Here is an 18,573-nt window from a genome sequence, read left to right as displayed (position 1 = left end):
TGACCCAGGCAAGATAGCTGCCATCAAGGAGATGGAGGCGCCAAAGAGCCGTGCAGAACTGGAAACCGTGCTAGGTATGGTCAACTATCTGGCGAAATTCGCCCCGAGCCTCTCCGAGATCAACGCACCCATGAGACAGCTGCTTAAACAATCGAATGAATTCCTGTGGGACGCGCAGCACGACGCTGCATTCCAAAAGATGAAAGACATACTTACCAGTGAACCTGGGCCAGTCCTCATCTACTTTGACCCAGATAAGGAGCTCAGCTTACAAGTGGACGCATCAAAGTATGGTCTGGGTGCTGTGCTGATGCAGGAAGGAAGGCCCATTAGCTACGCATCCAGATCACTCACGGACAGCGAGGTCAACTACGCACAAATCGAAAAGATGTACGCAGTCCTTTATGGATTCAAACGTTTCCACCAATATGCCTACGGTCGCCATGTTATGGTGCAATCTGACCACAAGCCCCTGGAGTTGATCATGAAGAAGCCGATCGCCGCAGCCCCACCGCGGTTACAGAGGATGATACTGCAACTACACAAGTATAACTTCACGATCGTGCACCGCCCTGGGAAAGACATCCCAGTAGCCGACACGCTGTCCAGGAAATCACTCACCTCTCACGACGACGGTCTCAGTGAAGGGATGGACCTTCAGGTACACATGGTGTACAACAGCTTACCTGTACACGACGACAGGCTACAGGAGATCAGAGAAACGACAGACAATGACACACAGCTAAAGCTGCTCAGCCAGGCTATCCTGGAGGGATGGCCTGAGGAAAGAAAACAATGCCCCCAGAACATTACCGAATACTGGAATCACAGAGATGAACTATCCAAGACGAATGGAATAATTTTCAAGGGGGAGAAAATAGTCATCCCTACCAGCCTCAGAGGAGATATGCTGATCAAGATCCATGCAGGCCACATGGGAATGGAAAAATGCAAACTGAGAGCACGAGACATCATGTTCTGGCCTGGAATGGGTAGACATATAGAGCAAGTCGTGGAGAAGTGCTCAATATGCCAAGAGCGCCGCCCATCAAACACCAAGGAGCCCATGATGCCTCATCGTATCCCAGACCGCCCCTGGCAGGTTGTAGGGACAGATCTCTTTAGCTGGAACAACCAGGACTATGTTGTGACCGTCGACTACTACAGCAGATTCTTCTAACTAGACAGACTTCACAGCACCACATCGGCAGCTGTTATCCACAAGCTAAAGGCAGCCTGTGCCAGGCATGGCGTCCCAGAGACCATAGTCTCGGACAACGGACCACAATACAAGTCTAAAGAGTTCGAGGCATTCGCCAAGTCGTGGGAGTTCACACACGTCACGTCAAGCCCACTATCCGCAAAGCAACGGACTAGCGGAGAGAACCATGAAGACGGCAAAATCACTCATGGACAAGGCTAAGGCAGACGGAAGAGACCCGTACCTAAGCCTCCTGGAGTATCGTAATACCCCAGTCGACAACTTCAAATCGCCGGCACAACTGTTGATGAGCCGCAGGCTACGCTCAACCCTCCCGAGCACCAACCAACAGCTGCGGCCAGGGGTAGTAAGCCAAAAAGATGGACATAACAAACGAGTGCAAAGACAACAGCACCAGAAGAAATACTATGACAGGTCAGCTAGACCGCTGCCCCCACTACATTGTGGTGAATCTGTCAGGCTACAAGAACTTGGACGCTGGAGGCCAGCAGTAGTCATACAACCAGCTGACACTGCGCGGTCATACCACGTTCGCACCCAAGATGGACGCGAATACCGCCGCAACCGCAGGCACCTGAGGGACACGAAAGAGGAACACTTCCAGGACAGCGACGGTATGCCGAGTCCAGAGAGCGTCGATCAACCGCCGGAGACCAACGACCCTGAACTGCCAGAGGACTCAGAAGAGAACTCAGCTTCATACTACACCAGATCCGGCCGAGCAGTGAAGCCTCGGGACATTTTAGACCTATAAATGTACAGGGTGCAGGCGGATCGCTGCCCTATTATAACACCATTTGCCCCATTGAAAAAAAAAAAAAAGGGGGTGGTGAAATGTAACAAATATTAATGTATGCTGAAATGATGACTTACTATATGTGTTGAATCTATGACCTACTTACCTTGCTTAATTGTCGATATTTCCCATTTTGTTAGCAAGCTACTTCTACAATATAAGAACTGCATATAGTAAGAGTGTTGAGACACGACCAAATAAGCCATGAATACATACCTTATTCACAGCTGAAGTATTCAAATATTAAAGCAGACTATCCAGAATAAGAGGGCACACAATACGAACTGTAATACCTTGATACATGAATCTTTATGTTTAACATATTAATCCTACCTGTTTACATTGCCTGGTCCTGACACAGGTAACGCACTTGTTATTGTTTACAAAGAAACTCTTACAGAGTATTGCACAACCATTCCTAATTTCAATTTTGTTCATAGCTTATTAAGCTTTCTCTAAAAGAAGGAGGATGTAATATTCATGCTTTGAATATATCTTTACTATATTATTCATGCTGTGAATATATCATTTACGACAGGCGCGCCAGGCGCACCTTGCTTATGTATACCTGACCAGGGGTCCTCACAGGCAGTTGGCTGCCAGCCGTGAATGGAGTTACACTCATGCTGAACGATGCTTACCTTTGAATAAACATATAAATGTTATCTCCTCGTCCTGAAGATTATTCTATTTAATCGAATACGACATGTCATGTTTACAGTTTGAAGATGAGTGTCATGTTTACAGTTTGAAGATGAGTCATGTTTACAGTTTGAAGATGAGTGTCATGTTTACAGTTTGAAGATGAGTGTCATGTTTACAGTTTGAAGATGAGTGTCATGTTTACAGTTTGAAGATGAGTGTCATGTTTACAGTTTGAAGATGAGTGTCATGTTTACAGTTTGAAGATGAGAGTCATGTTTACAGTTTGAAGATGAGTGTCATGTTTACAGTTTGAAGATGAGTGTCATGTTTACAGTTTGAAGATGAGAGTCATGTTTACAGTTTGAAGATGAGTGTCATGTTTACAGTTTGAAGATGAGTCATGTTTACAGTTTGAAGATGAGTGTCATGTTTACAGTTTGAAGATGAGAGTCATGTTTACAGTTTGAAGATGAGTGTCATGTTTACAGTTTGAAGATGAGTGTCATGTTTACAGTTTGAAGATGAGTGTCATGTTTACATTTTGAAGATGAGTGTCATGTTTACAGTTTGAAGATGAGTGTCATGTTTACAGTTTGAAGATGAGTGTCATGTTTACAGTTTGAAGATGAGAGTCATGTTTACAGTTTGAAGATGAGTGTCATGTTTACAGTTTGAAGATGAGTCATGTTTACAGTTTGAAGATGAGTGTCATGTTTACAGTTTGAAGATGAGTCATGTTTACAGTTTGAAGATGAGTCATGTTTACAGTTTGAAGATGAGTGTCATGTTTACAGTTTGAAGATGAGTGTCATGTTTACAGTTTGAAGATGAGTGTCATGTTTACAGTTTGAAGATGAGTGTCATGTTTACAGTTTGAAGATGAGAGTCATGTTTACAGTTTGAAGATGAGTGTCATGTAATATTCATGCTTTGAATATATCTTTACTATATTATTCATGCTGTGAATATATCATTTACGACAGGCGCGCCAGGCGCACCTTGCTTATGTATACCTGACCTGTGAGTTATGCAGTTCTTTAACTTAACCCTTTCACTACCACACTACAGAAGGTTAACCCTTTACTATCACACTACAGACGCGTTAACCGTCTGTAGTGTGATAGTAAAGGGTTAACCTTCTGTAGTGTGGTAGTGAAAGGGTTAACATGCTGTCGTGTGGCAGTGAAAGGGTTAACATTCTGTATTGTCGCAGTGAAAGGGTTAACATTCTGTATTGTCGCAGTGAAAGGGTTAACCGTGTGGCAGTGAAAGGGTTAAGCAAGAGTAGAAATACCCAGATTTAAATAGTACTCTGGTTGAAGTAAAAGTCCTCCACTCAAACGCATACTGAAGTAAAAGTGTAAGTATTTTGATATTGAATGTGCTCAAGTATCAAAAGTAAAAGTACACGGTCTATATCAGCGGTTCTCAACAGGGGTGCCGCGGCACCCTAGGGTGCCGCAGAGAACTACCAGGGGTGCCTTGAGATATAAAAATCAAAATAAAATGTATTCTTTTTTTATTACAGAAAATTATCACTAAAGTGCTATCTGTTGCAGCTGCACTGTTTTCCATGAAAATACCATATTTGGATAAGTTTGACAATTTCTCAAAATCTGAAAATCATTATTTAATAAAACACAGAAAAGGATCACCAAGTTACTCTGGATAAAAAAAATACTTTACAGACAACATTGAGACAAAGCTTCCTGACACATCTCCATCCAAACCCTTGGAAGAACTCATTGAAATCTCATCTGATACCACCTGGAGAGCTAGTTTCAGAGTGTGGTGCTGAGTACCAAGTATCTCATGATGCAGCAGTTAAGGTGTTGATACCATTCAGCACCACATATCTGTGTGAAGCTGGCTTTTCATCCATGACAGCTCTGAAAACAAAATATAGGGCCAAGTTGAGCCTTGAGGATGACATGCGTGTTGCCTTGTCAAAGACTGACAGCAATAAAGACTGTTTGCTTATTTCCTATGTTTGCTTTGTAAATTCCCAGTCACTGAGTGAAGATCTGCTGTTTTGTAAATACCGGTATGTCAAAAACAGAGCGACAGCTGATGAGCTTTTCAAAATTATTGACAGTTACCTGACAGAACATGGACTGAAATGGGAGAACTGTGTGGGCTTTTGCTCTGACGGTGCGCAGGCCATGGCAGGGAAAAGGAGGGGGCTACAGGCGCTCATCAAGGGGGTCTCGCCAAACGCGCAATGGACGCACTGTAAATTCACAGAGAGGCGCCAGCGTCAAGACAGCTTAGCCCTGAGCTGAATGAGGTTTTGACAGAAGTTATAAACATGGTAAATTTCATCAAAACCCGAGCCCTGAAAGCGCGCCTGTTCTCTGCGCTGTGTGAGGAGATGGGAGCTGACCATTCTGCAGTGCTGTTTCACAGCGAGGCAAGGTGGCTCTCGCGAGGGAAGGTGTTGTCAATTTGAAAGGTCACGATATTGGTGTTATTTCAATTAATTTAAACATGGCCCATTTCATGACTATTTTGTTGGGGCGAGGGGGGGGGGGGGGGGGCCCAAAATATTTTGGTCCGCCAAAGGGGGGCCTGACAGAAAAAGTTTGAGAAGCACTGCCTTAGAGGCATCCATAAAGCATAATATCATGGCCTCTTTGTCCCCCTCCCCTCGGGCAGACGTTACCGCTCTATCACATGCTCTACCTCTGGGTTTACTAAGAGTTTCTTCCCCAGTGCTGTGCGCAGCCTGAATAACTCCAAAGGCTAGATTTGTATATTATCCTATTTTCTTTTGGTGTGTTATTAGTCAGGTTTGTGGAAGTGCTGTTTTTGTGCATCATGCACTTTGATTATATGCACTTTTACTGTAAATTGTGCCTCTGTGCATTATGCACTTAACTATGATATGCACTTTTAGGGGATGTTGATATCAACTTTAGCATTTGTCCTTTTATACGGTCTGTTTTATACCGTCTGTGTTTTTACATATTTTTCCTGTACTGTTTCTACTCTGCTCCTGTATTGGATTAGTTGTAGACACACAGTGTTTGCTCGGCACCTGTATCCCAATGTGGATTCGTCCATACATGGCAAATAAAATCTTTGACTTTGATAAGAACATTGTAGAGTTCTGTCTTCTATACTTGGCTACTATTTATTTTAAAGCATATGCACATGTCTGTTGTTCCATGTTTTCGTTTAAAGCCAAACTGATTATCACTGGCGAGAGAACAGGTGGGAGAACAGGTGGGTTTTGAGGCGAGCTTTGAAGGTGGAGAGTGTAGGGGAGTCTCTGATGGACTGGGGGAGGGAGTTCCATAGTCGGGGTGCAGTGCGAGAGAAGGCCCGATCTCCAAAGTTTTTGAGCTTGGATGTCAGGACAGTGAGGGAGGCAGTGGAGGAGGACCGGAGGGAACGGGTGGGGCGGTAGGGAAGAAGGAGATCAGTCAGGTAGGGGGGGGGGCAGGCTCTGGAGGGCTTTGAAGGTGAGGAGTGATGTGTTCGCGGGACCGGGTGTTAGTGAGGAGGCGGGCGGCAGAATTTTGGACCATTTGCAGTTTATGGAGGGAGCGGGAGGTGATGCCAGTGAGGAGGGAGTTGCAGTAGTCCAGGCGGGGGGAGATGAAGGCGTGTATGAGGGATTCAGCAGCAGGGGGGGGAGAGGCAGTGACAGATTTTTGCAATGTTGCGGAGGTGAAAGTAGGATATTATTACGATGGAGCGGACGTGGGGGTCAAATGAGAGGGTGGGGTCAAGGAGGACACCAAGGTTTCGGACTAGGGGGGAGGGGGTGATGGTGGAGTCGTTGATGGTGAGTGTGATGGGTCCGGATCTGGTGAGGGTGGTTTTGGTGCCAATGATGAGAAGTTCAGTCTTGTCACTGTTCAATTTGAGGAAGTTGTGAGTCATCCAAGTTTGGAGTTCGGTGATGCAGGATTCGATGTGACTGAGGGGTGGGCTGTGGGGGGATTGTGTACTGATGTAGATTTGGGTGTCGTCAGCGTAGCAGGTAAACAGTTACTAGAGTAAACAGCCATATGTACAGTTAGACAGTTACTAACAATCCTACACAGAGCCTCTGATCTCAACATGCTAGTCCTGTTGGTGAAGATTAGATCTAAAAGGGAGGATTTTGAGTCATCTTTGTGGTTTGGTCTGGTTGGTTCAGTAATTAGTTGTGATAAGTTGATGCTGCAGGTTTGATTTTTAAGCTGCAAAGAAACATCACTTAGCCCAGTTGAGATTTAGGTCACCTAAAACGAGCAGTTCATCTTCACAAAACTTCGACAGCAGATTCACCAAAGTGTGGGTTGCATGAGTCAGCTGACGGAGGGCGGTAAATGCAGACTACCGTTATTGGGTCCGGACCATGGTAGACTTTAAGCATGTTATTGGGTCCGGACCATGGTAGACTTTAAGCGCGACAAATTCAAAACAATTGGGAAGAGAAACTGATTTTAAAATTGAAGCTGAGAGATGAGATTTAAGATAAATTCCAACCTGGGTTTAATTGGCGAATCTGGGTTTAACATAATTTGTTGAGCTTTGCTCTCTTGGCTGCTACCTTCTTGGGAGTCTTTTTTTTTATTTTATTTTTTATTTTTATTTTTTTGGTATTATTATGATAATTTTATTTTCATTTTCAACCAGCATGGATACATACATGATATGGTCAGTGTCAAAATAGAGAATCATCCATCCAAAAAAAGTTGCCATGGGTTCTTGGGACTCTTGGCTGCTACCTTCTGGCTCTCTTGGCGGCTACCCTCTTGGGTCTCTTGGCGGCTACCCTCTTGGGTCTCTTGGCTGCTACCCTCTTGGGTCTCTTGGCTGCTACCTTCTTGGGTCTCTTGGCTGCTACCTTCTTGGCTCTCTTGGCTGCTACCCTCTTGGGTCTCTTGGCTGCTACCTTCTTGGGTCTCTTGGCTGCTACCTTCTTGGGTCTCTTGGCTGCTACCTTCTTGGGTCTCTTGGCTGCTACCCTCTTGCGTCTCTTGGCTGCTACCTTCTTACGTCTCTTGGCTGCTACCTTCTTGGGTTTCTTGGCTGCACGCTTCTTGGCTTTTGGGGCGGCTTTCTTTGCGGGCTTTTTGGCTTTAACCTCAGCCTTGTTGATCTTGAAGGAGGCGGAGGCTCCGGTACCCTTGACCTGGACCAGGGTTCCTTTTGTCACCAGACTCTTGACAGCGGTCTTAATGCGGGCCTTGTTCTTGTCCACGTCCAAGCCACCGGCAGCCAGAGCCTTCTTCACGGCAGCCAGAGACACACCGCTCCTCTCTTTAGAAGCATATACTTCCTCGACGACCAGGTCACTGACGCTGGGACCTGCCATCATGGGCTTGGGAGCTGCCCTCTTCTTAGCAGCCTTAGCCATCTTCTCTCGTTCTGTTTCTGATTTAACACACAACTAGAATTATAGTTGCCAAAAAAAATGTCAGGCAAAGTGGGGTTATTCCCGGAGAGCTCACTCTCGGCCATGGTTTCTCAGTGTATAATGTATGTTGCTCTCCCCTCAACATGCGAGTAGGGTGAGACAACACCATTCTTTAGTCCAAATAATACCCTACTTTATACTATATTATTGTCATTAGTTTAATGTAAAGTCAGTCTTACATTGGCACTGCTTTAACGTTGCATTTACCCATAATCCATTGTGCCAGTATAACTTTTGTAAAGTAATGAAGCGCAAATGTAAAGTTAATCAATACACAATGAAACAATATCTTTATCTATATCACATGTCAAAACTACTTTAATAAAACAAGATTTCCGTTTTTCATTTCTACTCATTCATCCAAAACAAGACAGCAATTCTACTTCTGCATGCACCGGGAGAATTGAGCTCATAGCACAGATTTGGAGTTGATGGAATGGACATGGCTGTTCTTAGGAAATGTTGCACATGGTGGAAATAATGGAAATGAACATTTCTAACATAAACATTTAAAAATATAATTTATTCAAATATAATTTCCAAAATGATAAATAATAATAATGATAAACAAAATGTGAAACATTTAACTCATTTTCAGTCACATTAACACTTTGAGTGCTGTGGGTTAATTCACATTTAGTCCCTTGAATGCCACCATCGGCGTCAATGTTAACGTTAATATCGCCTAATCTATGTTTTAAATTATGGCTATGTGTCTAATCTGCCCGTCGCTTATCAAAGAATCATTTTCCAGTCAGTGTTGTCAAGGCAGATCGTTTTTTTATCGCTTCATTTCCGTTTGAGAGCATTTTGAAAAGCACCCGTTTTCAGGTGAAAAACAACCTATTCTATGATAATCGCCTTTTACTGGAATATTCCAGAACGTTGATATTTGTCGGCCTATTTATGAATCGTTTTCAAATAAACGCTAGATGATCAATAGTATATGTGCACGCACGCATGTTCGAGCCGCACGCTGATAATAGCTGCTTTCATTTCCTCATGGATTTTACAGTGAAACCGCTGGAGCACATATCACAAAAAAGCTTATATCTCTGTGAAAACGAGTCTGATTATCCTAACACTGATAACATAGATTCCTTACCTGACATCAGATGGTATCCAAATGGTATATTTCAATTCCTGATCACCATTCAAAAAAATCGACAAGTATATTGATCCAACGTGTGTACAGTATAACCCATGCTCGCCGCGGCTCAGAGGCTCCAGAATGAACTCTGGTAACTCCGGCTGCATCAGTGGACTGGAAAATGTGGACTGGAATATATTTTTTTCCCCATCCATTTTCATTGAGTCCATTCCAAAAGGGTGATTTACCATCTGGGAGACGATAGGGGGCGCTTTTTTCACATCTGATCGCCAGCGGCCCCTGGATTTCCGGTAGGCTCGGGTGATGCAATATGATTTCAGATCGCAAAAATAAAAAAATTAAAAAATTCAGAGAAAAGCCGTGACGTGGCTTTCAACGTCACTATCGTAAACCCGAGATTAGCCGTGAGTGGCGCTCAAAGTGTTAATAACAAAGGGCATTTTGAGTTTCATATACTATTGAAACAAGGGTTTTCTTAGATTTCTAAAGACATCACATCATCTTTGAAGCTAAAATAAACAAGACATGTCACTGAACTGTGTAACTGTGTAAAGAAAAGTGTCCCAGTTTTGTAGCCTTTTTTACTTTACATTTAATGTTTTCAGAACTGTGCAAAAAAAATATCATGTGTCCCATTTCACTTGTTATATTTCCACATTTTAGTGTTCTTCAGTTCTTTTCTTTTACTGTGCAGAAAAAAGAAAAGGATCAAGTGTCCCATTTCACTTGTTATATTCCCACATTTTAGTGTTCTTCAGTTATTTTTTTTCATTCAGTGTGAGAAATCCAGTCTCTTTTGAGCTTTAACAAGTACATCAAAGTCAGGTTAAATGTCTGAGGTGGAGATGCGAAGCACAGCTGACAGATGTTCATCAGTGAGAGAGGATCTGTACCTGGATTTGGTAAACTTCATGACTGAGACTGTCTGTTCACATATGTAGGTGGATCCAAAGACAGCTCTGAAAACTAAATATAGGGCCATGTTGAGCCTTGAGGATGACATGCGTGTTGCCTTGTCAAAGATCTCCCCACGTATTGACCGTATTATTAGCCAGCAGCAGCAGACCTCACATTGAGCTAGAAATGTCCACTGAGTGAACGAGTGCTTATTTTCTGTATTTATTTATATGTTTTGAGAAATGGTAACTTGGTGATCCTTTTTCTGTGAAATGGTCACACTTATCCAAATAATGCTATTTTTATGGAAAAGAGTGCAGCTGCAACAGATAGCACTTTAGTGATAATTTTCTGTAATTTTATTTAAAGAAATATGCTATTTGATTTACTCCTACAAGCAGCGTACTGTCAACAGTACTAAGCCATTTAGACCTGAAACACCTGTTAATAATGCATTATATAGCCTGCATATACACACAAATGTGTTTCCCGGTTTCTTAAATAAACATTATTTTGAAAGCAAGCACTTTTGTCATCATTGTAGCAAAAAAGACAGGACCGGAAAAGTATTTATCGTATGTAGCGGTGCCCTGGAATATTTTATTGAACACAGGGGTGCCTTGGCAGCAGAAAGGTTGAGAACCCCTGGGACATTTGTGCACTTTTAAATTAGATTAGATTCAAATGTATTGTCATTACAGCACAAGTACGGTACAACGAAAAGGAGTTTGGCATCCAACCAGAGTGGTGCAAATGTAACAGTAAAGTGCAATAGAAATATACAATGTACAGGTGATTAAACTGGGTATAAAATATATACATTAGTACTACTGAGTAATAGTGCTAATCAGATGTACAGAGTTGTAGTATTAATTATGTACAGTGATACAGGTATAAAGACACTAGCCAATTTCAGTGCTTGGTAGCGTTCAACCCTTGATCCATTGACATCTATAGGTCATGTTAAAGTGGTATGTGGTCCAGTTATGCTGCTCTGATTAAAGGTTCTGTTTCGTTAAGGGGCTCTGCTTGGCATCACTACTGCACTTCCTCGCGTACGTGCACGCGCACTGAATAAATTCCACAAATGTACCTTTAATACCAGTATTAGTCTGACCACACCCCTCATCAGCTTACCTTCATAAGCAGGTGTGTGGTCACCTGCTCTCCTCCTTCTCGCTTTCACCACAAGAAAGTGCCTCGGTAGTACCCCACTTGACGTGTTGTTAGTGGAGAAAATTTTTTTGTTTACAAGGAAGGAGATACGTTGACATCATATCTTTATTTTCTCTCTCACTATTTTCGAGAAAATACGGCGATATTGTCTTCGTACTGGAGTGTCTAGAAGATGATGATCATTCTAAAAACCCTCCACCGGTTTTTCGTATTGGGAGCACGCCGCTGCATGCTTCTCAACTGCAGTTCCTTGCTGTGTTTGTTGGGGTGAAACCTGTCAGGCCACAGCTGAACTGTTGGACATGCCGCTGTTGTGAGAAGCGGTGCGTTCCAGGTTGGGTGAGTAGTGTTTGCTGGCAGGCTCCACTTGTCTGTTAGTGGTATGGGGGCTACTTGACAATGTTTATGGAAACCGGCCCCAGGCTAGGGTCCTTTGTTCAGCCACCTAGGCGACAGAAGACCTTGGTCTGAAGACCATTATAGTTTTAACTAGTGGGCCGCGACCATTAACACTGGTAATCCCTGTGTGTTTTGGACGAGTGGATTCTCTCTGTCACCGTGTTAAGGCCCCATCTTTCATATCCAAATGAGAGTATTCCTTCACGAGGGGATATGTGCATGGATGTGCGATAGCGGCAGATCCATGTTCAAAGTCAGCTACACAGGCCAGTTGGTATTGTGCTGATTCCGTCGGGTGTTGGTAAAATCACCGTTGTGAAGCGGTGTTGACATCTTGTTTTCTCTTTTCTCTTAAAAAGTGAGGAGAGGTTCAGAACGGCGGCCTGTCTGGGTGAGTGTTATGTCATTGTTTACAGGTTCAGTTGATAGTTGCTTAGCTTACGGTTAGCCAGTCAGCTGTTAACTGCTGCGTTAGCCTGCTGGGATCGCTGCATGGCCTGCTCACAGCTGTTAGCTGCGGTGCTAGCATGTCGTGATCGCTAGGTAACGTTAGCTTGCTGCTATAGGCCATGGCCTGGCGCGGGGTAGCTTAGCTTCTCGCGTGCCGCCGTGAGCTCGCTTCTGATCGCGTGCGTCGTTAGCTCGGCGTCTCACGAGCAGGAGCAGTAGCACCCGAACGGTTGGAGCGGCCGTTAGCTTGATGCTATTCTGTTGAACGTGCTTTGATTTTAACATGTTTTACACTCTTGACTACGACGTCATCCTTGACAGGGGATGTTTCGTCGACCCTGCCCTGAGCCAGGACGGCAAGGTTGCATCAACAAAGGACTGTAGTGCGGGTTGGAGCGGCGACGCTGCCCAGTTCAAACAACACAGGAGCGGCTGTGTTCCTACGGTGTCTGTGACTGCACTTCGCTGATCTACGTTCCGGGTAGGAACAGGTTTGACCAGACCTTATAACACGTTTTCTGGTTTTACTTTTCTAAATGTATTGTGAATAACGATGTTTTTCCCAAAACGTGTGTTGCTGCAATGCATTTGGGATACGGCGCGGGTTATGTGTGAGCTGTTTTTGTCACTGGCAGTTAGCTTCTCCGTGCAAATCGGGATGTAATGATCTGGTTGTTGTGTGAGAAACATCATGGTGTTTATATGTACCGTGTACTCACAACTAAGGTAACTAACCTATGAAGCTATGCTTGGTGACAAGTGAGTGAAAGAATGTTCTTTTCTCAGCCTGTGATGACAATGAACAGTGTGTTCACATATTAACAGGTTTTCCTGTTTTAACTGGCCGTATTGAGGGTAAAATAAGAGGATTGTGTTTCCCCCCGGTTCCCTGGGGACTTTTCATCCTCCTATCAGACATGTTTGTGCACTATTTGTGTCTTTTGTGTGGTAGGGATGCGATGTAACTCTTAGCTTGATTGCTGAGGTTGTGCTAAATCTGCTGGAGAAACTTTATTTTCCTAAAAGAAAAAATGGTTTGGTCGCTGTCGTGTGTGCTTAGCAAGGCCTGTGGCCGATACTAATCGAGAATGATGTATTCTCTCATTGTGAAAAACGGCGTTCCTCTGTTGAGTGTGTTTGCCATTTTTTGTAGGTGATGATGGGTTGTGTGTGTCATGTGACCTACAACTGGGTTGGACTGGCCACAGAAGCACATGTGTATGTTGGACCGGGGCTCTTAGAGCCCTCTCTATTCTGTGTTTTTCCTTAGTAAAAATCAGATAGCAGGTTAGCTCATGCGCTGTGTGGAGCTGTCAAACGCTTCATAGAGCTGACTATGACTGTGTCATATTCTCTTTTTGTCATTACATTGTATCATGGGTGTGGGGTCGTAAAGGGGTGAACTGGTAACCTTTCCTCTCCCCCTTGTTTCTGTCGGTCAGGGGTACACCCCCTGTCCTTCAAGGTTCCCGTCACGTGGCGGTTCGGCACGTTACGGGGGGGGGGGGGGGGGGGAGTTTCCTGGTCCCACGGCCTGGTATATTGGGCGTGTGCACCACAGGAATTCCCCCACCATAAAGTACGTCACCGTGCGCGTCTCTGTTGGTAGGACTTCCGTGTGCTGTTCAGGTCCATGTGATGGATCTGTTTCAGGGGGGTGGTCAGGGCTCCTCCTCACCAAGCGCCTATTCGGGCCTTCTGTGAGTTCGGACTTCTTCTTCCATGTGAGGGAGCCTCCATCTGAGTACAGAGCCTTCCTCCTCAGATTGTCAAAGTGAGTGGACCCTCTAGACGGGTCCTATTCTATTGTATATGTTTTCGATTCAATTCGATTATTGAGTGTGTATGGGTTCAGTGCCTCTTCCCCGGAGAGCCCTAAAACCGATTTTTTACATGGCTCAAGGTGCAATATATTCTTTTCAATCTGTACAGCTCGCGTGGGAAGTCTCTCTGGGGATCCCTGTCTCCTTCCTATGGGAGGGTGGTGGGATGTAAAAATGTGAAAAATTTTTACCCCTGGCTGTGTAGACTGGGATACATACTGTTGATGCTTCCTTCTTTTCTATTCAAAAAGTTTTGGAGTTAGGGAGTGTCACACCCCTCTTGTCGTTCCCCTGGGCGCCTTGGGGATTCAATGACAGGTCTAAATAGCCTGTTCATTGATGGGGGTGTGTCCCGACGCACGTATAGTGCTAGCTCGCTGTAAACAGGCGACTGACTGGCACGCCTTGGTTGCTTGTGGTTGAAACAGCGTTTTTATAAAGCAACTGAGATGGGGGTTTTTCCTCTTCCGACGACCAAGTCCCACGACCTGGGTTGGTTTTTCGACGGATTCTCGTTCATGTCTGGGGGTTGATGACGGAATGGATCTGAACATATGTAGAGGGGTCTCACGCCCTTGGGGTGGGCCACCAGGCGCGGTTCGGCCGAACGTCTGGGTGGCGCCTTCTTTTTCATGTTAAGATTGACACGCATATCTGCCCTTTCTCCTGGAGTTGGCATGTCGGCGTGGTTAGGGCACGGGACTGGTTCTGGTCACGCTGGACCGGATCAGTTGAACCCGTTGTCCGCCGGGGATGCAGATCTGCTGTTCTGGTACCCTGAGGGACTTGGGTTTTTTTCAGGGGGAAAAATGCCAGGTCGGTCCGGGTGTCACAGGGTTAAGCGCTATGGAGACCCTGGTTGGGTACGTTTTTACTCAGCACTGTCGTAATGGCTTACGGCCATGCCAACCTGTACACGCTCGATCTCGTCGGATCTCGGCCGCTACACAGGTTGGTCCTGGTTAGTACTTGGTTGGGAGACAGCCTGGGAATACCAAGTACGGTGTGCTTAGGGGCTGGTTCTCCATTATTTTTCGCTCCTCTCTCACGCATGGCAAAGAGGGGCCTGTTGGGGGTGGTCTTTGACCTCCTCTGGTGACCCTGTGCTTCCCGTATCGCCAGGCCCGGTCCGAGGTAATGTTCGTCGACCCGTAGGCCTGGGTTAACCCTTTTTTGGAAACTGAGACACTTGTACTGCGGTATAGCCGGTGTATACCCGCAGGTGTGTTTTGGAGTTTTTTCTTGAGGGGTTATAGGAACAACCACCGCATTGGGTAACACCGAGGTGGTTGATTCCCTGGTGTGTTGGAGCAGTGTCAACTCCCGGGTTACCCGGTTGAGGGTGCCCCTGCACGTTCATGACGTCTGCCAATCGTGTCAGCCTTCTCTGCCTCAACCCCTCTGGGTGGGGGTTTTTGAATGGAGGCTTGGTCATGCAACAACGCCAGCATACGCCCCTTCCGCCGGGGCAGCTGTGTCTCGTCCGCAGTCTCCAGGCTAGGGTTGACAGCCTGTTGCCTGGTTTTTCCCCGGTGCGCTGCCTGCTTCCGTTGGTTAACCTTTTTTGTGTGCTTACGGCCATGCTGACTGCCTGTTCTGCAGGGTCAGTGTGCCAGGCGGTGTACTATTGGGGGGACAGGGCCCGCTCGGCTTACGGCCGTACCGACCTGAACATGCCCGATCTCGTCCGATCTCGGAAGCTATGCAGGTTCTGGCCTGGTTAGTACTTGGTTGGGTTACCGCCTGGGAATGCCAGGTGCAGTAACTGAGGGGCCTTTGTCCGAATACGCTGGCGATGTGGGGGGCGGGGCACTACGTGCCCACCTGGTGGGGTCTTGATGCTGGCATCATGGACTTCTCCGGGCCCCCATTCCAGGGAGTCCAGTCCTTTTGGTGGGTCTGGGTCTTCCTTCGCGCTCCGCTGCTACGGCCTTGCCACGGGGTTGGGTTTGCCCTTGACCCCGTGATTCTGGGGGCAGTAACGAGGTTGTTCCTCCGTTCGTTCCCGGGTGGCATGCGGGTTGTGCGTGTGTGTAGTCGTGGGGTCAAGCCACGGTCTGCTCACCCTGTGCGTTGAGTTGCTTGAGTGCCTCTTCGCACGGTCGGGTCCGTCGCCTTCCTGTGAAGCCCCTAATAGGGGGGATACCCTCCATTAGGGGGGGTCGGGGGGGCTCGGCCCTCCCTGTTCTGATGGTTTTGGGGGGCTGTCAGCGGGGTGTATTTGTCAGCCAGCGGCTCCGCTTGGCCTCCCCTTGTGCAGTAGTGATGCCAAGCAGAGCCCCTTAACGAAACAGAACGTTAGGTTATGGCTATAACCAAGTTCTGTTAGTTAGGGGTGACGCTTGGCATCAGACGGCCGCTGCAGCCCTTGACCTCACCTTGTGGTGAAAGCTTGGGAAGGAGGAGAGCAGGTGACCACACACCTGCTTATGAAGGTAAGCTGATGAGGGGTGTGGTCAGACTAATACTGGTATTAAAGGTACATTTGTGGAATTTATTCAGTGCGCGTGCACGTACGCGAGGAAGTGCAGTAGTGATGCCAAGCGTCACCCCTAACTAACAGAACTTGGTTATAGCCATAACCTAACGTTATGTTACAGTGGTATGTGGTCCAGTTATGCTGCTCTGATTAAAGGTGATGTTAAAGTGGTACGTGGTCCAGTTATGCTGCTCTGATTAAAGGTGATGTTAAAGTGGTACGTGGTCCAGTTATGCTGCTCTGATTAAAGGTGATGTTAAAGTGGTATGTGGTCCAGTTATGCTGCTCTGATTAAAGGTCACGTTAAAGTGGTATGTGGTCCAGTTATTCTGCTCTGATTAAAGGTCATGTTAAAGTGGTATGTGGTCCAGTTATGCTGCTCTGATTAAAGGTTGTGTTAAAGTGGTATGTGGTCCAGTTATGCTGCTCTGATTAAAGGTTGTGTTAAAGTGGTATGTGGTCCAGTTATGCTGCTCTGATTAAAGGTTATGTTAAAGTGGTATGTGGTCCAGTTATGCTGCTCTGATTAAAGGTTATGTTAAAGTGGTATGTGGTCCAGTTACGCTGCTCTGATTAAAGGTTATGTTAAAGTGGTATGTGGTCCACTTATGCTGCTCTGATTAAAGGTTATATTAAAGTGGTATGTGGTCCAGTTATGCTGCTCTGATTAAAGGTCATGTTAAAGTGGTGTGTGGTCCAGTTATGCTGCTCTGATTAAAGGTTATGTTAAAGTGGTATGTGGTCCAGTTATGCTGCTCTGATTAAAGGTCATGTTAAAGTGGTGTGTGGTCCAGTTATGCTGCTCTGATTAAAGGTCATGTTAAAGTGGTATGTGGTCCAGTTATGCTGCTCTGATTAAAGGTCATGTTAAAGTGGTATGTGGTCCAGCTATGCTGCTCTGATTAAAGGTCATGTTAAAGTGGTATGTGGTCCAGTTATGCTGCTCTGATTAAAGGTCATGTTAAAGTGGTATGTGGTCCAGTTATGCTGCTCTGATTAAAGGTCATGTTAAAGTGGTGTGTGGTCCAGTTATGCTGCTCTGATTAAAGGTCATGTTAAAGTGGTGTGTGGTCCAGTTATGTTGCTCTGATTAAAGGTCATGTTAAAGTGGTGTGTGGTCCAGTTATGCTGCTCTGATATAAGGTTATATTAAAGTGGTATGTGGTCCAGTTATGCTGCTCTGATTACGTCCACTTGTAGTTAGCAGGCTTCAAATCTGAAAGTACGTAATCTTTATCCCATCATCCCATGTTTTATTTACAAAATAACTAGTAACTAGTAATGTGTTACTAGTTCAAACTAAAACTAGTTTAAAAAGTACATTATTTCCTTTGAATTTAAATGTTTTCTAAAAATGTAAATACTCAAGTAAAATAACGAGTACCTCGACATTTTACTCTCTCCTCTCTCTCTCTTCTCTTTCTCTCTATTCTCGCTCTCTCTCTCCTCGTTCTCTCTCGCCTCGCTTTCTCTCTCTCCTCGCTCTCTCTCACACACACTCTCTCTCACACTCTCTCTTTCCTTGCTCTCTCCTCGCTCTCTCTCTCCTCTTTTTCCCTGTATCTCTCTTCTCTCTTTCTCCTCTCTCTCTCTCTCCTCTCTCTCTCTCCTTGCACCCTCTCTCCTCTCTCTCCTCTTTTCCCTTTCTCTCTCGCTCGCTCTCTCTCTCGCTCTCTCTCTCTCTCTCTCCCCCCTCTCTCTCCCCTCTCTCTCTCTCCCTGTAGGTTCGCGGTGCCTTGCGTCCAGCTGTGTCAGACCTTCCTCCCGTGTCTGCGCTCACTGTGGATGTGTGTTGTGAACGTCCTCATCGCTCCCGTGTGCGCCTCCCTCGCTCTCTGCTGCAGCCAAGTAGCCATTTCACTGGCAAACAAGGACTCACCCTTAATGATTGACAAGGAATGTGTGTGAGTGAGTGAGTGAGTGAGTGAGTGAGTGAGTGAGTGAGTGAGTGAGTGAGTGAGTGAGTGAGTGAGTGAGTGAGTGAGTGAGTGAGTGAGTGAGTGAGTGAGTGAGTGAGTGAGTGAGTGAGTGAGTGAGTGAGTGAGTGAGTGAGTGAGTGAGTGAGTGAGTGAGTGAGTGAGTGAGTGAGTGAGTGAGTGAGTGAGTGAGTGAGTGAGTGAGTGAGTGAGTGAGTGAGTGAGTGAGTGTGTGTGTGTGAGTGA

General features: G+C 45.7%; 1 protein-coding gene across 1 annotated transcript in view; it reads left to right on the top strand.

The window, feature by feature from the left end:
• cav4b (caveolin 4b) overlaps positions 1-18,319 on the top strand; it is a gene marked incomplete at both ends in the record, with an annotated part of 30,761 nt that extends 12,442 nt beyond the window's left edge. Inside the window, one exon of the mRNA XM_084311743.1 lies at positions 18,136-18,319. Coding sequence (XP_084167869.1) covers positions 18,136-18,319 — 184 coding nt within the window. The remainder of the gene's footprint in view (positions 1-18,135) is intronic.
• Positions 18,320-18,573: the final 254 nt, after the last annotated feature.

This window comes from Notolepis coatsorum, assembly GCF_963971535.1.
Source record: "Notolepis coatsorum genome assembly, chromosome: 4".
In the NCBI taxonomy this organism is placed as follows: domain Eukaryota; kingdom Metazoa; phylum Chordata; class Actinopteri; order Aulopiformes; family Paralepididae; genus Notolepis; species Notolepis coatsorum.
This window is presented reverse-complemented; position numbering and strand designations above follow the sequence as displayed.